General features: G+C 44.6%; 1 protein-coding gene across 1 annotated transcript in view; it reads left to right on the top strand.

Moving 5' to 3' along the window:
* cdkal1 (CDK5 regulatory subunit associated protein 1-like 1) overlaps nt 1–21,843 on the top strand; it is a 689,646-nt gene that overhangs the window by 193,639 nt on the left and 474,164 nt on the right. The window contains exons 6-7 of the mRNA XM_083636399.1: nt 4,256–4,304; nt 19,662–19,782. Coding sequence (XP_083492525.1) covers nt 4,256–4,304; nt 19,662–19,782 — 170 coding nt within the window. The remainder of the gene's footprint in view (nt 1–4,255; nt 4,305–19,661; nt 19,783–21,843) is intronic.

Below are 21,843 nucleotides of genomic sequence, written 5' to 3'. Positions count from 1 at the left end.
TACCATAAATAATGTAATTGCATTTAAATAAACGTGCCAGCCTGTAACATAATTACATTCAAATCAAGCGGCATGTATGTATAATATAATTACATTCAGATAAACACGCTTGTATATGTAATAGCCTTCAGGGCCAGGCAGAAACAGCTGGTGAGTTTACCACTGCAGGCCTTTTCCATTGTCATGAGTAGATTGGATCATGCATTGATAGACACACACTCACACACGTACACACGCGCCCCCTGTGCATCCTTGGTAGTTACAATCAAACACAGACTGACAGTGACAGTTGGTGGGATATTTATGCAAATCAGTTGCAAATAACCATCGCTGAATTTGCATGAGGTGATTGCACTAACGGCTGGAATGAAAAAGCAAAAAAAGCAAAACAAAACTGCATTTCCTGTTTCATGCACTGACAGTTGCTAGATCTTTTATGTGTGTGTGTTTCTCTTGTGTTTTCCGGACTACATGTAAAGTTCCAACGATATGAATGACAATGTGTTGAATGCAAGGCAAAGTAAACCACATCATAGACACATGCAGACACACAGGCACAGTGTTGCTTTAAGTATTCAAAAGGATTACCATGGGTAGGCAAAGATGCAAACAAAAGATTCATGCATAGCCCCATTGCCTGCAATGGTTTTCTCAGCAAATGTAAGCAGGGTTTTTCCTGGCCAATAAGCGCGACCAGTCGACCCTCTTTGTCAGTGGTGGCCAAACCTTTTGGTTGCGGGCCACACACAGACAAATAAAGTATAAGGAGTCACCTGCAAAACAATATGAAGCATGGCAGTTTTCAACCAGTTACACTGAAAGAAAAACTGTTTTTGCCAGGCAGCTGCCTGCTGGCCTACATCTGCCTATCAACCCTGAGCAAGTATCCAAAATGCTCAATCAGGATACTTGCCCTGGTTTGTTTCAGGAAAGTTTATTTGTAGAGCACATTTCATACACAGAGGCAACTCAAAGTGCTTTACAAATGACATCATCAGTAATACCCATGCTGCCTCGTATAGAGGGTATGCACACCCACTGGAACACGCCCCCTCAATCAGGAACGAGTGTCAAAATGAGTGTCAAATTGCTCCCTGAGCAGCAGGTGTCACTTATCTAGGCTGATTACTAGGGGTGTCACAATATATCGTCCCACGAAATTTCGCGATAGTAAAACGTCACGATATGTATCGTTGAGATGAAATCTCATATCGCGATTTTTTTTTTTTTTTTTTTCCAAAAATAGACTATGAAACGTCTTTGTTTGTTGAAGTTCAATGTGTGGAAAGTAGTTCAGTTGAACAAGTCTCTGAAGAGACACATGAGAAGTTATACAGGAGAGAAACCATTCAATTGAGTTTCTGGCAAAACTGTTTACTTGACAGGAAAAACTGAAGATGCATAAAAAATAGACTAAGAAAAGTCTTGTTGTTTGAGTTTGAAGAAAAACTGAAGATGCATAATGAGAATTTATACTGCTGAGAAACCTTTTAGTTCAAAGTAAATCTAAGTGACGGTGTAACTCATTCTATTTCAAGATAAGCCTTATCTCCAATCTCATGTTTTTTCTAGTTGTTATTGTAATAACAATTTCCCACAACAGCATGTTTTGTATTTGTGCATTTCAAATAAAATACTACTTTTCCAGTCATATATTGTCATTATTCAAGTTTAAAAAAATATTGTTAAAATCGTATCGTATCGTTATCGTGAACCCAGTATCGTGATACGTATCGTATCGTGAACTGAGTGTATCGTGACACCCCTACTGATTACTGCATTCAAGCTCAGTCTTGCTGTGACTCAGTGGGCGTGACCCCACAGTGACTTCTGCCTCTGTGACATCACATGCATACCCTCTATAATAATAGCGAATTTGCGCTTGTTAGACCAGAAAACCCCGGTGCCATCAAAAATTCATTTTCTAACAAAATTACTATACGACACGACTGAGCAGTTTAATTGTTGACATTACAGTAGTTTATTGATGTGCTCACATATTACAATGGGTATTTCTGTATCTTTTCAAAGTTTGTCAATTATTGGTTTCTGTGACAGGAGACGGAGATGTCACCCAAATTCAGTATAAAAATGTTCAAAAAAGCAAAATAAAAGAGTAAAAAAATAGGAACAGGAGAAAAGGTTAAGAAAGGGAGAAGGCAGTCCACCTTATGATGCAATGCGTCAATCTGTCAATACGCTATTCAAGTTAAAACAGTCACAACATGCAGAAATGGTCAACTATTGGTTTCTGTGCAAAGAGGTTAAGACAGATAATTCCACCAAAATTCAGTTTAAGGTCTGTATCTATACTATGTACTTTCCCCCCACCTTTCCTTTCCAAAGTTCACGGTGGGCCACATCAAAACATCAAAACAGGCCGCAGTTGGTTTTTGTCACGCTCATATGTTGTAAATAATTGGTACTCGCCAGTTATTATTTGTGTCCCCCCCAAAACAAGAAAAAAGAAAAAAGAAAGAAAGAAAAATGCGGGGATGTTCCACGTGGGCAACTTGAGTAGGTATTATGCCGACCTGAATCACTCTCCTGTAGGTTACAAATTGCACTAAGGCTTTAGTGCAATATCTATCTGTACTATCTTGGTACAGGCGATATCCCCTATTTGCGCCTGCGCACCTGTTTGCGCGTGCCTTAAGGCAGGAAAGATTTCAGTCCGCTGTCCAGGTGTTATGCCGAGTTTTGCACCCCCGCCCAGCAGCAGCTAAACGCATCCCCACCTCATGGGAGCATATTGTAATGATTTGATCTATAGTCCATAGTTCAGATTTTGGATATTGGACATTCATCTTAACTTCATAGATAGTTTAGAAGTAATAATGACTTGTATTCATGTATCGATTGTTATCCAGGTTCATGCAGCAGAAACATGCTTGCTCCTCACAGGTTCATGCAGCAGAAACATGCTTGCTCCTCACAGGTTCATGCAGCAGAAACATGCTTGCTCCTCACAGGTTCATGCAGCAGAAACATGCTTGCTCCTCACAGGTTCATGCAGCAGAAACATGCTTGCTCCTCACAGGTTCATGCAGCAGAAACATGCTTGCTCCTCACAGGTTCATGCAGCAGAAACATGCTCGCTCCTCACAGGTTCATGCAGCAGAAACATGCTCGCTCCTCACAGGTTCATGCAGCAGAAACATGCTCGCTCCTCACAGGTTCATGCAGCAGAAACATGCTTGCTCCTCACAGGTTCATGCAGCAGAAACATGCTTGCTCCTCACAGGTTCATGCAGCAGAAACATGCTCGCTCCTCACAGGTTCATGCAGCAGAAACATGCTTGCTCCTCACAGGTTCATGCAGCAGAAACATGCTCGCTCCTCACAGGTTCATGCAGCAGAAACATGCTCGCTCCTCACAGGTTCATGCAGCAGAAACATGCTCGCTCCTCACAGGTTCATGCAGCAGAAACATGCTTGCTCCTCACAGGTTCATGCAGCAGAAACATGCTTGCTCCTCACAGGTTCATGCAGCAGAAACAGGCTTGCTCCTCACAGGTTCATGCAGCAGAAACATGCTTGCTCCTCACAGGTTCATGCAGCAGAAACAGGCTTGCTCCTCACAATCGCTCAGTAATTCTATAAGAATCCAGCAGAACTCCATGAAGCCAAAGACTCTTACAGGATTTTTCCTGGTCTCTGCCTGGCAATGTCACAGCTGTGAGGGCCAGATGAATGATTTGCTAAGTTGCATATCATTGGCATCAGCTGTACACATTTCAGGCTATCTCAAAAGTTTCAGTGCAAGACTTTTCAAGCCCTTTTTACACTCCCAATTAGAATTAAATATGAGACTAATTTCACCACCATTCTGCACTCTTTCTCTCTCTTCCAGTTCCTCAGCCACTTGATGTGGCATGGCTCAGACCTCGCTCAATAAGTCATAAGTGCTGTTAGCTACATCGACACTAGGAGGGCTATAGGAAATCAATGCCGCTTCAGCCTGGCTGCAGAAAACTCTGCGTGCCTCTCTCTCTCCGTTTGCCCTTGCGTGTGTCTGCATCCACATATTTTCTTAATCATTGACATGCTCTGTGTGTGTGTGTGTGTGTGTGTGTGTGTGTGTGTGTGTGTGTGTGTGTGTGTGTGTGTGTGTGTGTGTGTGTGTGTGTGTGTGTGTGTGTGTGTGTGTGAAGTGCAAACCTTGTTTGCATGCCGATCAGTATGTGTGTGTGTGTTTGGGTGTCCGGACATTGTTTGTCAATGTCAATAAACGTCTCCCCTGTGTGTGTTTCAGGTCCAACAGATTGATCGTGTGGTGGAGGTAGTGGATGAGGCTGTTAAAGGTACGACAAAACGCACGCGCACACACACACACACACACACACACACACACACACACACACACACACACACACACACACACACACACACACTGTATGAATGAGCAACAATGAATTGATCATGAATACTTCCATTGTTGCTATAAAACCATGTTTTTGAGTTTTACCTGCAAGTGTGATGGTTTACAGTCAAGTCCTCATTTTGACCTTTTTCACATCAGCCATTTTGTGTCTAAAAGGCAGGGTAAACACAGGTGCAACCGAACCATTAATGAGGGTTTCCTGACTGCTAAACAAACCAATGTAATCTCCTTTGCCTCTTTAATTTTCCCCGTCGTCGACTCACCCCCTTCAAACACAAACAGGAGACAGATGCAGTACAGTACATTTAGCGTGGCATGGCAGAACACACGCCTTGTCACCGTGGCGTGGCAAAAACAACTTGAAGTAGAAGTTGTGGTTGACGAAGTCGTCTTGTTTTCCTAATAGTTATCTTCTAAAAGCACAAATAAACACATCGAGGTGTAAGCTGGAGCATGTCCTTGTTCCAATCCAGTCTGCATTTCTTGGCGGAGTCCCACCCAAAGGCTGAAAGGCTTCATCGGATTGGCGTGCAGCAGACATCACTCAACAGGAGTGGACCTGATTGGCTGAGTACCGCAGCTCCCACCCAAAGGCTTCCTCTGATTGGCGTGCAACAGAGATCACTCTACAGGAGTAGACATGATTGGCTGAACTCCCACCCAAAGGCTGAAAGGCTTCCTCTGATTGGTGTGGAGCAGACGTCACTCAACAGAACTCTAGTGCGTGAAGTCGTGCTTAGATTCATTCCGACAAAGCCTCTTGTAGAGCCAGCAACGCTCTGCGTGTGCTGGCCAAAAATGCAATCTATCACAATGGACTAGAGTGTTTAAAACGTGAGATGTCATCAGTATTTATTTAATTTACTCAGTTGATATTGTTGTTAATATTTATTATTTTATTACGGTTTTATTAGTAGGGAAGGGGATGTTGGGGGGGATAATGAGGAGGGGGTCTATTGTATTAAAATAATAAGAAAACGTATGGTTCTATAACACTCTTCATCATGCAACTTGTCAAATAAAATCTGTTTATAAACAAAATTGGGGTTTCCAACTTCCAATCCATTTAGGTGTTGCAGTGTTTGGGCCCTAATTAATGTTTGGGTTGCACCTGTGTTTACCCTGCTTTTTAGACACAAAATGGCTGATGTGAAAAGGGCCGACTGACAGACCATAAGGACTCAGAATGAGGCCCATCCAAATAGAATTGTGATGGAGAGCTTCCCACACTGATGTTCAAGCGTCTCATTTGTGATTACTACAGTAGAATCAAATGGAGCTAATATCACAATTCACTTTTCTGCTCTGCAATATGTATCGCCACACTTTTGTGATCTATTGATATCTCAATATATCGTCCCATAGCTACTAGGAATGCAGCAGTTTTGCACAAGACACTTTTAGCTTGTTGAAGCAACAGATAGGGAGGAAGAAATATGTAGTATGTTTGATTTTTCATTAAGAGAAAGCCCTGCTGGTATCGATACTGTTGCAAATAAGTATTGATCGGTTTAAAAGTTTTATTGATATTTATAGATACTATTGATACACAACCTTAGCAGCAGCAGAGTAACTTGACCACTGCCCCCCCCCTTCTTTTGTACAGTTCAGAGGACAGCAAATCTTATGAATAGAGGTCAAAATGGACCCCAAACGAATTCCATTTCTGACTAGTCGGAACTTAATAACAATGGGTCTCTTTGATACTCTGAATTGAATATCGTGTCAACAGAGAGGTCATTAGTGTTGCTGTGGGATGTCATATGTGTTGGCCACATGTTGAGTGGCTGGTCTGACACACAGGCAGTCTCACATGGCAATGATTATCTCAGCCATTTAACTCATTGAGTGCCAATGACGTCGATCGGCGTCAAAGTAAATAGTAACGTTGAGTGCCAAAGACGTCGATCGGCGTCAAATGCGTTTTTTGACGGTGGGACGTGGATCAAAGCCTCAGGCATCTCCTGTACAAATATTGTAGCTATTGAAGGTGTATAACCTATTTTACGGACTCATTAGGTGGCGACAGTGCTCTCCAGATTAGAGAAAGGTCAGGAAAACAGCAGGAAAAAGCCCCGTGATGAAAGAGAAACCGCTCATGCTGCAGCCAGAGCCATATACTGTAGATGGCTCTGGCTGGAGCTGACGTTGGCTGCGAACAGCAGTCAATCCGCGCCCACAACTGAGTCCCTCTGTCTCTGCTGTATAGTTTCTCCACAGGATTAGCCGCCAGAAAAGCAGCACCCGACGCCGAAGGGCCAAACCATTCTCAGCAGTCCGGTTTGGCTTTTCCGTGTCGCGCTGGGAGCCGGCGCACAAAAACGGAGCACTCCGAAAATAGACGCTGGGTGCGTGAGGCTGTGTGTTAGTGTGGGGAGGAGTTTGCAGCTGAGGGGGGGAGAGGGGGGTGGGGCACGCAGGGCACCACACAACTACACCACGTCACTACATCAGAAAATATTAGCTTCACAGTCAGTGAATGTGCTTGAAATGCTTCATTTCACAAAAGGCTGAATATCTCAGCTTCTAATTTGAAACGCCTGTTTTTGCTTAAAACAACCTATCTTCTCCGGCTCATAACTAAAGAACGGAAAATGGTATCAATAAACTTTTTTTTGCTGATGATACAATAGAGTCTCCTCGTTCTTTGTGCGTGTTCGGTGTTTACATAGTAATATCACACAATATTCTGTGGGCCTCGAGAAATCACTGAAAACGCTCTGAAACTCTGGCACTGGGAGCGTCCGTTCTCCAAAAGTGGCTGGCACTCAATGAGTTAAACTGTTAGCCAACCGCCACACTCAACTGTTTAATGAAGGTCAGATAGAGTTTACATAGTGTGAGAGTGTGTCCAGTCAAGCTGTCATAGACCCCCAGCTGCTCTCATAAAGAGCACATTGACTTTACACTCTGTATGTGTGTGTGTGTGTGTGTGTGTGTGTGTGTGTGTGTGTGTGCGTGCGTGCGTGCGTGCGTGCGTATGCGCGCGTGTGTGTGTGTGTGTGTGTGTGTGTGTGTGTGTGCGTGTGTGCGTGTGTGTGTGTGTGTGTGTGCGTGCGTGCGTGTGTATGCGCGCGTGCGTGTGTGCGTGTGTGCGTGTGCGTGTGTGTGTGTGTAGTATCCTCTGTAATGTAGGGCAGAGTACAGACGCTGAAGTACGGCTTAATTTCATGATGTATCATCAACCACAAACCCTCTGGCTACCAGTGTTGGGGGTAACTCATTACAAAAGTAACATATTACATAATAATAATAATATAGTAATATGTTACTTTTGGCAGTAACTCAGTAATATAACTTATTACTTATAGGATTTCAGTAATATTATACCAGTTACTTTGTCAAGTAACTCAAGTTACAAATTGATTTCTTTTTTTTTTTAAATCAAAGCACATATTTAAATAAATATACAATCATTTCCTAATCAAACTGTCTGTTTGTATGCATATAACCACTACAGATGACAATAACAAAGGAAAAGAATAACATTTCGAATTTTGGGTTGTTTACACTGACTTCAAGGCGGTTGACATTATTTTTCGGGATGGTTCCGGGGCGGCGATGTCATTCTGCTGCTGCTGTTGTTTTGGTGAAAGTAATGCAAAAGTAGAGTAATAAGTAACGAGTTACTCTACACAGACAGTAATATTCCAAAGTAACTTATTACTTTCAAAAGAAACTAACTAGTAATATGTAGTATATTACATTTTGTAAGTAACTTGCCCAACACTGCTGGCTACACACACTCACACTCATCCGGATAAGTTATCTAGATAATGGTCGCATTTAAAAACCATGTGTAAATGGGGTGAAAGAGATCTGAACCCAATGTGAGCCAGGAAGATCTGATCACATCCTCCTGATCACGATGCGTTTACACATTGCATTTTCTCCTCATCCAGATAACCTCCAGATAGCTTATCCGGATACAGGTCACATTTCAAAAGCAGGTTTAAATTTGGTGATAGAGTCTGCTATTGAAATAGTGTTGTGGTCGGGGTGGATGGAGGGTGTAAACACTTGCCTTTCACACCAGAGAGCCGTGTTCAAGTCCCAATCCTGCTCACAGTGTTTCAACCCTGAGTCACCCAAACCACAATCCTAACCTTTTACTTTCCTAAACAACAACAACAAGTTCTCAAAGTTGTTTTTACTTGCCTAAACATAATCAAAGTTCATTTAAAGTTGTTTTATCTGCATATCACATTGGAAAGGCGTCATTGAGATTGCAGAAACGTACATTTTATTCTGCCGATTGTGTTGGTGTGGGATGTTTGTTACCTTTTCTCTTTCTCTCCCCTTCTTTTACCCCCCCCCCCCCTCCTCCCTCCATAGAAACTCATTTCCCCAGTATCATTACTGTTCTTTATCACCTCCTATAAACAGAGACCTGTTATTTCAGCTCAGAGACCTGGGCATAAACCTTTAAGCTAGGGATTTGCCTTTAGTAATGGCTACTAAAAGAGGTCCTCCTCTGTATTGCTAATAGATGCAGGACTCTGCTGTCTTTTGTCCACATGGCAAGAGCACTGCAAAGCTTTTCTGAGCTGGCTTCTCCAGGTGCCCGACTACATCTCTTCAGTTTGGCTCCCGACTGAAAAACACGTTGAAGAAACTGTCATACACTACTTGCTGGATACTAGGTAGGCAAATAAAAAGTATGCTGTTTGGCTGATTATTGACTCAACCTAATTAATTATTGTTCCAATAAAGTAGATCCCGTTATGAAAAAAGAGCTGACTAAACAGGTTTTACATCACGGAAGGGGGGGGGGGGGGGGGGGGGGTAAGCGAAAGTAACTACCGGTAGTAATATAACTAGTAACTTAGCTAATTACTTTTGACACCAAGTAATCGGTAAATTCATTGTATTACTTTTTTAAGGAGTAATCTGTAATCATGAACTAATTACCTGTACATTTCCTGAGTAGCTTGCCCAACACTGGCACACACACATGAGTAAACATGTTTACAGCGCCACCCGGCCAGATTTGATGTCTATTACAACCGGCACACAAGAACAGCTTCAGCTCCTGTAGCATTCAAGAGCTTTTCATCTTGGGGTTGTTCATGCTTTGAGATGCTCATTATGTCTGGCAGCTCCATTCCGTTAGCAAATAAGCACAAGCATTTTCCAGTCTGATCAAAGGAGCCACCACATACTGATAAATCATCATTCATATTGACCTAAAGATGGGCGTCCGGGTAGTGCAGCGTTAGATTCCCTGCCTACAAACATGAGGGTCACAGGTTCGAGCCCCTGTGTTACCTCCCAGCTCGGTCAGGCGTCCATACAGACACAATTGGCCGTGTCTGCGGGTGGGAAGCCAGATTTTAGGGTATGTGTCCTGGTGGTAGGGGGAATTGGCCAAGTACAATTTGGGAGAAAACAGGACAGGCTGGGGGAAACTTGATCTAAGGACAGGATACTCCCAAAATATTGGTAAATCAATATCAAGAAAACTGGCACAAAAGGCTGTTGGTTTTATTCACGCTATTCATGCGTTGACTCTTCCATTGAAGTGATCTTTGCCTCTTTCTTTATGGGACAGTTTGGATGTTTCCGTTTCTTTATTGGCTCTGGGATATGAATGTTCCCTGGCTGAGACGATAGCCTCAGATATGAATGTTCCCTGGCTGAGACCATAGCCTCAGATATGAATGTTCCCTGGCTGAGACCATAGCCTCAGATATGAATGTTCCCTGGCTGAGACCATAGCCTCAGATATGAATGTTCCCTGGCTGAGACCATAGCCTCAGATATTAATGTTCCCTGGCTGAGACCATAGCCTCAGATATGAATGTTCCCTGGCTGAGACCATAGCCTCAGATATGAATGTTCCCTGGCTGAGATCATAGCCTCAGATATGAATGTTCCCTGGCTGAGACCATAGCCTCAGATATGAATGTTCCCTGGCTGAGACCATAGCCTCAGATATTAATGTTCCCTGGCTGAGACCATAGCCTCAGATATTAATGTTCCCTGGCTGAGATCATAGCCTCAGATATGAATGTTCCCTGGCTGAGACCATAGCCTCAGATATGAATGTTCCCTGGCTGAGACAATAGCCTCAGATATGAATGTTCCCTGGCTGAGACCATAGCCTCAGATCTGGGATATGAATGTTCCCTGGCTGAGACCATAGCCTCAGATATGAATGTTCCCTGGCTGAGACCATAGCCTCAGATATGAATGTTCCCTGGCTGAGACCATAGCCTCAGATATTAATGTTCCCTGGCTGAGACCATAGCCTCAGATATTAATGTTCCCTGGCTGAGACCATAGCCTCAGATATGAATGTTCCCTGGCTGAGACCATAGCCTCAGATCTGGGATATGAATGTTCCCTGGCTGAGACCATAGCCTCAGATATGAATGTTCCCTGGCTGAGACCATAGCCTCAGATATTAATGTTCCCTGGCTGAGACCATAGCCTCAGATATTAATGTTCCCTGGCTGAGACCATAGCCTCAGATATGAATGTTCCCTGGCTGAGACCATAGCCTCAGATATGAATGTTCCCTGGCTGAGACCATAGCCTCAGATATGAATGTTCCCTGGCTGAGACCATAGCCTCAGATATTAATGTTCCCTGGCTGAGACCATAGCCTCAGATATTAATGTTCCCTGGCTGAGACCATAGCCTCAGATATGAATGTTCCCTGGCTGAGACCATAGCCTCAGATATGAATGTTCCCTGGCTGAGACCATAGCCTCAGATATGAATGTTCCCTGGCTGAGACCATAGCCTCAGATATTAATGTTCCCTGGCTGAGACCATAGCCTCAGATATTAATGTTCCCTGGCTGAGACCATAGCCTCAGATATGAATGTTCCCTGGCTGAGACCATAGCCTCAGATATGAATGTTCCCTGGCTGAGACAATAGCCTCAGATATGAATGTTCCCTGGCTGAGACCATAGCCTCAGATCTGGGATATGAATGTTCCCTGGCTGAGACCATAGCCTCAGATATGAATGTTCCCTGGCTGAGACCATAGCCTCAGATATGAATGTTCCCTGGCTGAGACCATAGCATCAGATATTAATGTTCCCTGGCTGAGACCATAGCCTCAGATATTAATGTTCCCTGGCTGAGACCATAGCCTCAGATATGAATGTTCCCTGGCTGAGACCATAGCCTCAGATCTGGGATATGAATGTTCCCTGGCTGAGACCATAGCCTCAGATATGAATGTTCCCTGGCTGAGACCATAGCCTCAGATATGAATGTTCCCTGGCTGAGACCATAGCCTCAGATATTAATGTTCCCTGGCTGAGACCATAGCCTCAGATATGAATGTTCCCTGGCTGAGACCATAGCCTCAGATATGAATGTTCCCTGGCTGAGACAATAGCCTCAGATATGAATGTTCCCTGGCTGAGACCATAGCCTCAGATCTGGGATATGAATGTTCCCTGGCTGAGACCATAGCCTCAGATATGAATGTTCCCTGGCTGAGACCATAGCCTCAGATATGAATGTTCCCTGGCTGAGACCATAGCCTCAGATATGAATGTTCCCTGGCTGAGACGATACCCTCAGACGACACTATTTCACCTCCCATCCTTTTATATTTTGGAATCAATTTAGATGTGTGGCTGTGTGTGACAGACAGAGAGAATAAAAGCAAGGTGGTAGAAGGGGTTAGGCAGGCTAATGTATCTACTTAGGTACAGATCAGAGGCTATATAATGTATCTACTTAGGTACAGATCAGAGGCTATATAATGTATCTACTTAGGTACAGATCAGAGGCTATAGAATGTATCTACAGAAGCCGTTTTCCCACATGCGTACCGGAAAATTACCTGTAAGTCAATATCGGACATTTCCCTTCACACTTCGGCTCTCGCATGTGGGAATCTAGCAGCGAAATTGCCTGTATGTTGGGGGGCGGGGCGGCACTGCAGAGCGGGTGGGGAGTGACGTGTCGGCAAAACTCTGATGAAATAAGTTTGCTTGTTTATCCGTTCACCTGCGTCGCGTTGAAGCACTTTTTACAGACTGGCTTCGTTTGATGTGTCCGGGCTTGCCTTCGCTGTCGGCAACGTAAGCAAAATACTTCCACATTTCGCTTCGTGCATTTGCTTCTTCTGTGTCCCTGTCGGGCTGTGACTGAAGGAGGAGGAGGACTGTGGCCAGAGAGCGAGCAGGCAGCAGAGAGGAGAGAGGGGAAAATCAGCACGCCCACACATGAAGCTGACATACGGCTCTTATTATCACAAGATCATTTCGCCAGTTTGCTTTAATGTGCGCGAATGATTAGATTATGCCCGCTGGAACATTAAGCAACGTGTGTACACCTCGCCCATGCCGGCAAATGACTGGACCCGTTCTACACTTGCGCCCGTTATCGCGCATACCGCTCTTCTGACTGGCTCGAAACTGGTGAAATGTCCGCGATGACGGGGTCGCGCTTATACCGGAACAACAACTTTCACACATGCAGGCATTAGACCACGTTCCGGTCATTTAGCGGTACAAAGCGCATGTGGGAAAACGGCTTTAGGTACAGATCAGAGGCTATATAATGTATCTACTTAGGTACAGATCAGAGGCTATATAATGTATCTACTTAGGTACAGATCAGAGGCTATATAATGTATCTACTTAGGTACAGATCAGAGGCTATAGAATGTATCTACTTAGGTACAGATCAGAGGCTATATAATGTATCTACTTAGGTACAGATCAGAGGCTATAGAATGTATCTACTTAGGTACAGATCAGAGGCTATATAGCTTCCATAGAACCCTGTAATCCACATTTCAGCAGGATCAACACAAACTATTTGTTTGTGTTGATCCTGAACTGATCCTGGAGGAGGAGGAAGGAATAAGAGATGAAGAAGCGGTACTGTCCATTTGGAGTCAGTTGCAGGCATTTTAAATACTAGGCATCTCGTGCGCTACGTGCGCTCGATTCCTAGGCTCGCCCGCCCTGCAGCTCGCACACGCAGCTCGGCCGGTACGTGGCCTCGCCCTGGCTGCTCCTTGATGGCATACTTCAGGGATGCTGGATCACCTGTCCTGAAGCTGGCAACATACAACTGTCCATGGCTGAAGACGGGGGTCTGAAGCCAGACTCCCACTTCTTTCAGGGCGGGTTCACACCAGAAAGTCCGGGTCCTTGGTTCGGGCCAGAGAAGAGGATGATACATTGTTTCGTTTTTCAGCTGGTTGGGTTTGCGTTCACAAGGCCAAAATCCACTAGTCCTGCCCACACGAACCAAAGTCACGTGGGCAGAAATCTCGTTCTGTTATTGGCCATACTGACTTCCTCCCGACAGTTTACGTTGAGGCCATCGGCCATTGTTGATGACGTGTCACTATGCGACACCCAGTTACTCCATGTCACAAAATAAAGATGGACGCACGTCGTTTAACCAGTCAATTTATGTCTGTTTATTTAGACAATTATATGTCAATAGAACAGTAAACATTACAGACTCCACGTTTGTCCCCTGCCACTAGTCATTTTTGTCTGTTTGTGATGTCGCTGGTAACGAGACGAGATAATCTAGCTAACTGCTACAGCTAGCAAGCAGCTTCTTCTTCCGCGGGAGCTTCCAAAACAGGAAATAACCCAAAAAATCAACACAAAAAAGCATGTGCTTCCTCTGACTAGTCCGGGTCGGGTTCACACCAGAAATGGGCTGCTCCAGAGTTCGCTTGAGAGCGGACCGAGACCACCTCTCACAGGCGAACCAGAGCACGGTTTTTAGTCCGCACCAGAGTTCGAGTAGGAGCGTTCACACCGACCCTATGGACCGTACTAAAGGGGAAAGGTCCGATAGACCGGACTAAACAAGGCTGGTGTGAACCCGCCCTCAGTGTCTGCCCCTGGGACTTGATTTTGCTCTTATGACATCACTGATGACATCATCAGTGGGACTCTTATGACATCACTGATTATGTCACCTTTGCTTTTATAACATCACTGATGACATCACAACCTCCTATGACATCACTGATGATGTCACCATTTATGACATCACTGTTGCCATCATCACTGGCACTTTGTGTGTGTGTGATGTCACGATGCCTATGACATCACTGATGACATCATCAGTGGGACCGGACAGACACAGAGAGCCCTTCCAAATTTTTGGATAACAATATTGTGTCGGAGGTGGGTACAGTTGTATTGTGATTGATAACGTGTATGTCACATGCAGCCTGCACCACTGTCATGCTAACCTAGCTAGTGAAGGTGCTCACGCTAACGTCAATGTTAGCGCTACTAAAGTTGTCAGAGGTGTCACCTCTGACACAATTTTGTTATCCAAGATTTGGGTGCCATGGTATTCCCAATATTGCGTAGTTTCCGATACTACAACTGAACCTCCCCATAATGAATTCATCCTCAAAATGGCTGAAATAAACCTTCGCAACAACTACCGTAAATTCCGGACTATAAGGCGCACCGGTCTATAAGCCGCACCTTCAAAGTTGACTATTTTTTTCTTATATAAGCCGCACCGGACTATAAGCCGCGGGTGTTTTAATGGTATTTTTTGTTTTTTTTACAGTGCACACAGTGTCCGCGGTGTGGTGAAAAGAGGGCAAGAGAGGAAATTAAAACAGAAGTGGATTTATAGTTAGAAAGAGTGCTAAAGAAGAGAGAATTCCGTTTTTTATTTTTTTATTTTAGTTACTCACAGTACTATTGACCAGTGCAACTCAAAAGATATTCGGCAGTTTCACTTTGAGCTCTTGTTCCGCCGCTGTCCATCAATGGTTATGACGAGTCTCGCTGGGTACAGTACGCCAAAGCGATATCCATTGACTCGATGATGCTGTTGTATGTTGCGCGTTTCTGTTGCACCAACGCGGAGAGGTCCTGCCGGACGAAAAAGCGCGTACCCTCCCAGGTGAGGGGCTTCTTCCCCGCAGCCTGGAGGATGAGTTGACGGTCGGGCCAGCGGAGTAGGCAGATGAAGATGGCCCTCGGTGGCAGGCCGGGGTCTGGACGTGGCCGAGGCGCCCGGTGTGCCCTGTCCACCTCTGGTGGTTTCTCGCCTTCCTTCAGGTCCAGGATGTAACACAGGATTTTGCCACGAAAGCGTCCATGTCACCAATCTCAGCTCCCTCTTTTACATTGATCAGGCGAATGTTATTTCTTTTACTCCTGCTGATTAAGTCATCAACCTGCGTGTGCAGCGTTTCGATGTTTTCGCATTTTATCCACTTTCGGACTCACTGTGTTGTTTTTGTCCTCCAGTGCGCTGATGCGCTTTTCCGCATTATAAACTCTGTTCACGGTTGCCTTAGTTTCTTTAGTGAGTGGATGGACTTCTGCACGTTTTCAAACTTGTTTTCAAGCTGCTCAAAACCTCTGAGCGATGTCGGACTTAATCGATAGTGTTTCACGGAGTAAAAGTTTAGCCCAAGCCGTGTATCTCCAGCCTCCAGCAGGTGAGTCATTTCCTCATTCATGGCGTGATTGCTTCGTCTTTTTCTTTCTGCTTACCTGTGTTGTGTTATGTTATGTTATGTTATGTTGTTAAAAGAGGGCAAGAGAGGAAATTAAAACAAGTGGATTTATAGTTAGAAAGAGTGCTAAAAAAGAGAGATTTTTTTTTTTTTTTTGGAAAAAATCCATAGATAAGCCGCACCGTTATATAAGCCGCAGGGGCCAAAAAAGGCCAAAAAACGGGAAAAAAGCCGCGGCTTATAGTCCGGAATTTACGGTATTTCATGTTTGGCGGTTCTGCTGTAGTATTGCGGGTGCATGCAGCTTCACTGACCCCCCCCCCCCCCAGGATTGCCTTCACACGCAACCTCAATATTAGAGACAGACTGGTCAACACCGCACACTCTCCAAGTAACGCACAGCGCGCTATTGACTCTCTACCTCCCCCCGTTGGACACTTCCCGTGCGCATATTGCTCATGCTGGCACAGACGCTAAAACTCAAATGTTTTATAACCCCGGACAGACAGACTGTCATCAAGTGTCCCTGCCATCTCCTGTATGTCGGCAAAACAATCCGCCCATTACGAACACGCATTACAGAGCACAACAGCACCATGCGCCGCCATGACACCAAAGCCCCACTGGTCGGTCACTTTATAAACACTCCCACAGTGACACTGATCTCCAATTCTGGGCCATTGACTTAATCAAAGCACACCCGAGAGGCGGGGATTTTGATAGAGCGCTCCTACAGCACGAGGCGAGGCGCGCTGGATTCATGCGCTCAACACAGCAGCACCAAACGGACTCAATGAGGACTTTGATCTGTCTTTGAATACATATGTCGCTTCTCTCCTTTCCCCCCACACACATTTTGATCACAGTTCCAGTTTTCACTTGTATATAGTAGTATTGTTGTATTTCTGCAGTGTGCCTTTTCTATGTTTGGATGATCTTGCTTCTATTATGTATAGCTCTATTTTTTACCTAATTGTTGCGTCACACTCTGCCTCCGTGTGCCTCAACTCACCTTTGCCATGTATGCCTTTTATACAGGTGTTGACAGCCCACATTCAGCCCTCCAGCCTGACGATGACCAGAGAGGTTGAAATGCAAGAAGCTCCTTTTTTCTCTTGTCTGATTCACATTTGCCAAGAAAGAAAATAAACTGCAATCATACATATTGTACATCCTTCTATATTGATGGGATAAACAACAAGCGTTACCCCCCTCCTGTGTCCTGTCCTTTTCATCAGGCCCGGCTCCAGACCCAAGTTACAGAGGGGGCCTGCCCCTAGCTTGGGGGGCCAAGCTCCCCAAGGGGGGTCCGGGGGGATTCTCCCCCGGAAGATTTTGTAAATTTTAAAGTAAAATTCGTCAACCTGGTGCATTTGAGAGCAAAATGAAGAGGCTAAATCTATGAAGAACTACACACATCTCTAATGGGTTGTGACTTTACAAATAATTAGGCCTAAACAATTAATATTAAATGTATTTACACATTGTGCACAAATTGCATTCATTGTGACAAATTTACAATAGTTAATATCAAGCCAGAATCATTGCAAATGGATGTTCAAAGTAACAGTTAGCAATAGCATTCAGTTAATCAATGCCTAATGACAGCCAGATTCCGTTTTAAACTTTAAAACAGAAAAACGGAAAAACGTTTTTAGCCAAAAAAATATATATATATATATATATTTCTTTTTGAATGGGGGGGCCAGTTTGGGGAATGGGGGGGCCTGGCCCGGTCAGGTCCCCCCCCAACGCTGGGCCTGCTTCTCATCTGCCACATCCATCTCTTCGTTCCTCCACCTCGACCAGCATGTTATAATGGGCCATTATGAGTGGATGGAAGGATTTATGTCCGCTCACAATTATGAAGGAGAGAGGAGGGAAGAAAGCAAAGAAAATATGGTATATTTGTGTGTGTGTGTGTGTGTGTGTGTGGGGGGGGGGGGGGGGGGGGTTGCCACAGCAGTTGGCCCGTCTAAACTCTGTAATTGAGATGACAGAGCACCACCATCAGCCACAGAAATGGAATTGGGCTTAGGACCGATGTCATGATGCTGCTACTGTTAGTGAGATGATTTCTGGATTCTTAGGTGGCAGTCACAATGACATTTGAGAAAGATTCAAAATGTGAACGCATACTATATACATAATATGGGAAATTACTTTGACAATTTCCAGGTTTTATGAGAATGTATAACCTCAAAGTCATGAGTCTGGAAAAACATCTGGAAACCTACAACCACAATGGTCATTCCTTTCCCCAGACAAAGTCTAGGTATGCCACCAAGTATTATAATATTATTTAACTATAGCCAAAAAATAATAATAATTAGTGACAAATGGTTAATGACAACACTTTGGGGTCTGGAAATATATTCACTTTCAGAATGCCATTCAATATTAAAGATTCAAGATAGCTTTATTGTCTGTCACACAGTGACAGAAATTCTCCTTTTGACAGGCTCCAGAAAGTGCAGCTCAAGAATACATTTCCACATTAAAAACACAAATACATTAATACATACAATAAAAATGGACATCAGACAAAGCAGTGTTTATAAAATGTAGTGCCTATTTAAAAAGTCCAGTCATTAAAAATAATATATATATTTTTTTTGCAGGATCTTGCACCAACAAGCCAAAGCCAAACTTGTTTGCATGTTTCTTAAAGAGAGGGAACAAACTGCACCTCACGTATGAGAGGTATTCAAATCTATGTAGACTTTTCATGAGTTGACTCTTCTCTCAGGTCATCTTTCGCTCTTTGCTTGACTTTCTTCTCTCTCGTGGAATATGCTTGTTGAGTGAATGTTTGATTTGAAACATTTAAAGCAACATCTAAATATTCCTGTCCAGTGTCCGTTTAGGTGCTGGTGGACTCGTGAGCAAACGTTGCTCCAGCGAGCCAGACGCCAGCTGCTCTCCATGAGGGAGGTTTTCTCATTTCCCCGCTTGAACCCGGGATATTATGACCGGTCACGCCTCACCGATTGGCTCTTTGTCCCTCCGCTGGGGCAGATTGTCATTTTTATCGACCAATCGATAGGCCCCGCTTCCTGCGCAGAGCCCACCCTCCCCGGAGACCTGTGTAAAGGGAATGAAAACAGGAAGACAATTCCACCCTTCAGCGCCTCCGTCTGCACACCTCCAGCCGCTACATCATAGCAGCCTGTTAGCTGGCTGGGCAACGAGGGATGGATGGAGGGACGGGTATATCCCGCCTCCGCACGCCAAAGCCCGGACATCACCGGCTATTAGCTCGTTCTCATCGCTGACGGGGGAATGTACTTCTCTTACCCAATGTGATTTAAGATGGTATTGTGTGCTTGGTAAAAGTGATTAGGCTCTGACCATGTGAGACTAGCCTGAGCCTCCACCTCTGTGTGTGTCTCCTGTGTGTGTGTGTGTGTGTGTGTCTCCTGTGCCTGCAGGTGTGTGTGTGTGTGTGTGTGTCTGTGTCTCCTGTGCCTGCAGGTGTGTGTGTGTGTGTGTGTGTGTGTGTGTGTGTGTGTGTGTCTCCTGTGCCTGCAGGTGTGTGTGTGTGTGTGTCTGTGTCTCCTGTGCCTGCAGGTGTGTGTGTGTGTGTGTGTGTGTGTGTGTGTCTCCTGTGCCTGCAGGTGTGTGTGTGTGTGTGTGTGTCTGTCTGTCTGTCTGTCTGTCTGTCTGTCTGCTGTGCCTGTGTGTGTGTGTGTGTGTGTGTGTGTCCTGTGCCTGCAGGTGTTTGTCTGAATGCTTCAAACAAAGCTCCCCAGATGTACACTGCCAGGGAAACTGAGCACGACCTCTGCCCTTCCACATGTGGGATGTCAAGTCAAGTGATGTTCCTCTGTGTCACTTTCAGGTCACTCAGTGCGTCTGTTAGGCCAGAAGAAAGATGGAGGCCGCCGGCTGGGAGGAGCCCGGCTGGACCTGCCCAAGATCAGAAAGAACCCTCTCATCGAAATCATCTCCATCAACACCGGGTAGGGCACACACACCATAGACTGTGTACTCGATTCGAGTTTCATATTCTGACCTTCGCCATCTTTTTCGGAGCCAGACAGAGATGCAGCGCCACCTGCTGTTGGTCTGTGAATCACAAACCGTGCGATCACTGGACCGGTGACCTTTCAATTACGACCAAAAACACTTTGCTTTATCATCTGTTTTACTCTAAATAGGACCATCATTTACTAAAACAACATCATGCTGTATCGAAGATAGGGCTGGGTATCATTAAAAAAAAATTAGATACCGATACCAATACGATACCTTGACTTCGATACCGGTTCCTGAACAATACTCTTTTCTATACCAATTTTAGAAAATTTTTTTTTTAACAAAAATAAAACATTACATTACACATTGAAATTACGATACAAATCTTACGTTTTATTTTTTGAAAGCAGTTTTACAGCACACAAAAATAAAACCTGTATTTAACACAACTTGAAGTTGTGTTAAAGTAGCATCATAACATCCTATCTGAGAGGGGGAGTAGCATCATAACATCCGTAGATCCGTCACAAGTGCAAAAGGGGAGTTGCAAGTAAGTGTTGAATGCTCACTGCTGCATATAGGCTTGACTCAGTTCTTCTTCAGGGAACAGACAGCCTGCTCCTGGCTAGTCTCTACAGGGAACAGACAGCCTGCTCCTGGCTAGTCTCTACAGGGAACAGACAGTCTGCTCCTGGCTAGTCTCTACAGGGAACAGACAGCCTGCTCCTGGCTAGTCTATTCAGGGAACAGACAGCCTGCTCCTGGCTAGTCTCTTCAGGGAACAGACAGCCTGCTCCTGGCTAGTCTCTACAGGGAACAGACAGCCTGCTCCTGGCTAGTCTCTACAGGGAACAGACAGCCTGCTCCTGGCTAGTCTCTTCAGGGAACAGACAGCCTGCTCCTGGCTAGTCTCTACAGGGAACAGACAGCTGCTCCTGGCTAGTCTCTACAGGGAACAGACAGCCTGCTCCTGGCTAGTCTCTATAGGGAACAGACAGGGCTGGTGACTTAGCATTTTCGGAAGGAGCACGTGTGCCCCTAAGTTGAAAAAACTAGGAGCACAAAAATAATTTTAGGGGCATGATAAAAAATGTATTAAATAATGCGTTTCTCCTTAATAAAGGGACATTAGGAGACATTTTTAAACAAAATAACATTTATTTGAATATGAGAACACTACGTTTTAAAGTGAAAACAGTGCAACTGAGGTATATTTTCAAAACGGCAAGTTACATTCCTCAAATTAAATTCACAAACCTGTAGAACAAGAGTGCAGAGAGAATACAAATAAAATAAATAAAATAAAATAATCAATCCTAACAAAGTGCTTGAATTTCAAATTAACCAACTAGTTTAAACAAACTAGTTCGAAATGTAAACATAACTCTGCTCAGTCAGTCTGTTTAGACAAAAAGGACATCACTCCAACAGTTGAGCTTATTTGACCTTGCTTGAAGAAACATTTATTTTAAACAAAGTGCTTGAATTTCAAATTAACAAACTTGATCTAAATGTAAACATAAGTCTGCTCAGTCAGTCTGTATCAACAAAGGATATCACCCCAGCAGTCTTTGTAATCGGGTCGTCTGGCCCGTTCGGAGCTCAGCCAGCGGTCCACAGCAGGACTAGGATCAGCAGGATTGTGCCGCTATGAATGCATCTCTGCACAGGGCATGCTTGTTGGATTTAGCGTGTTTCTGGACGGTATCACGTTTAAGGTGAGGGTTGCCTGTGACAAATAATGACTTGCCCGCTTGTTTCTGCCCTCTGCAGTACTTGCAGTACATCTTGTTCTCCTCGAAAATGAGCCAAGGAAATGTTTTCTGCCAGTCCATATTAAACTTGTACTTGTATGCCTTCTTGCGTTTAACGTTATCTGCTGCGCCTGCGGTGGGTTCCGTCCCGCTAGCGCTAGCTTCTTCAGCTAATGGTAACGTTACATCTTCGTCTTCACCACCGTCTTCTTCCTCCTCTTCCTCCATCTCCGCCCCCTCGTTGTCACTGTCGACAGTCAAAACTGAAGCTTCATTTTCTCCCACATTCGC

This window comes from Poromitra crassiceps (genome assembly GCF_964638095.1).
Source record: "Poromitra crassiceps genome assembly, chromosome: 1".
Taxonomy (NCBI): Eukaryota; Metazoa; Chordata; class Actinopteri; order Beryciformes; family Melamphaidae; genus Poromitra; species Poromitra crassiceps.
This window is presented reverse-complemented; position numbering and strand designations above follow the sequence as displayed.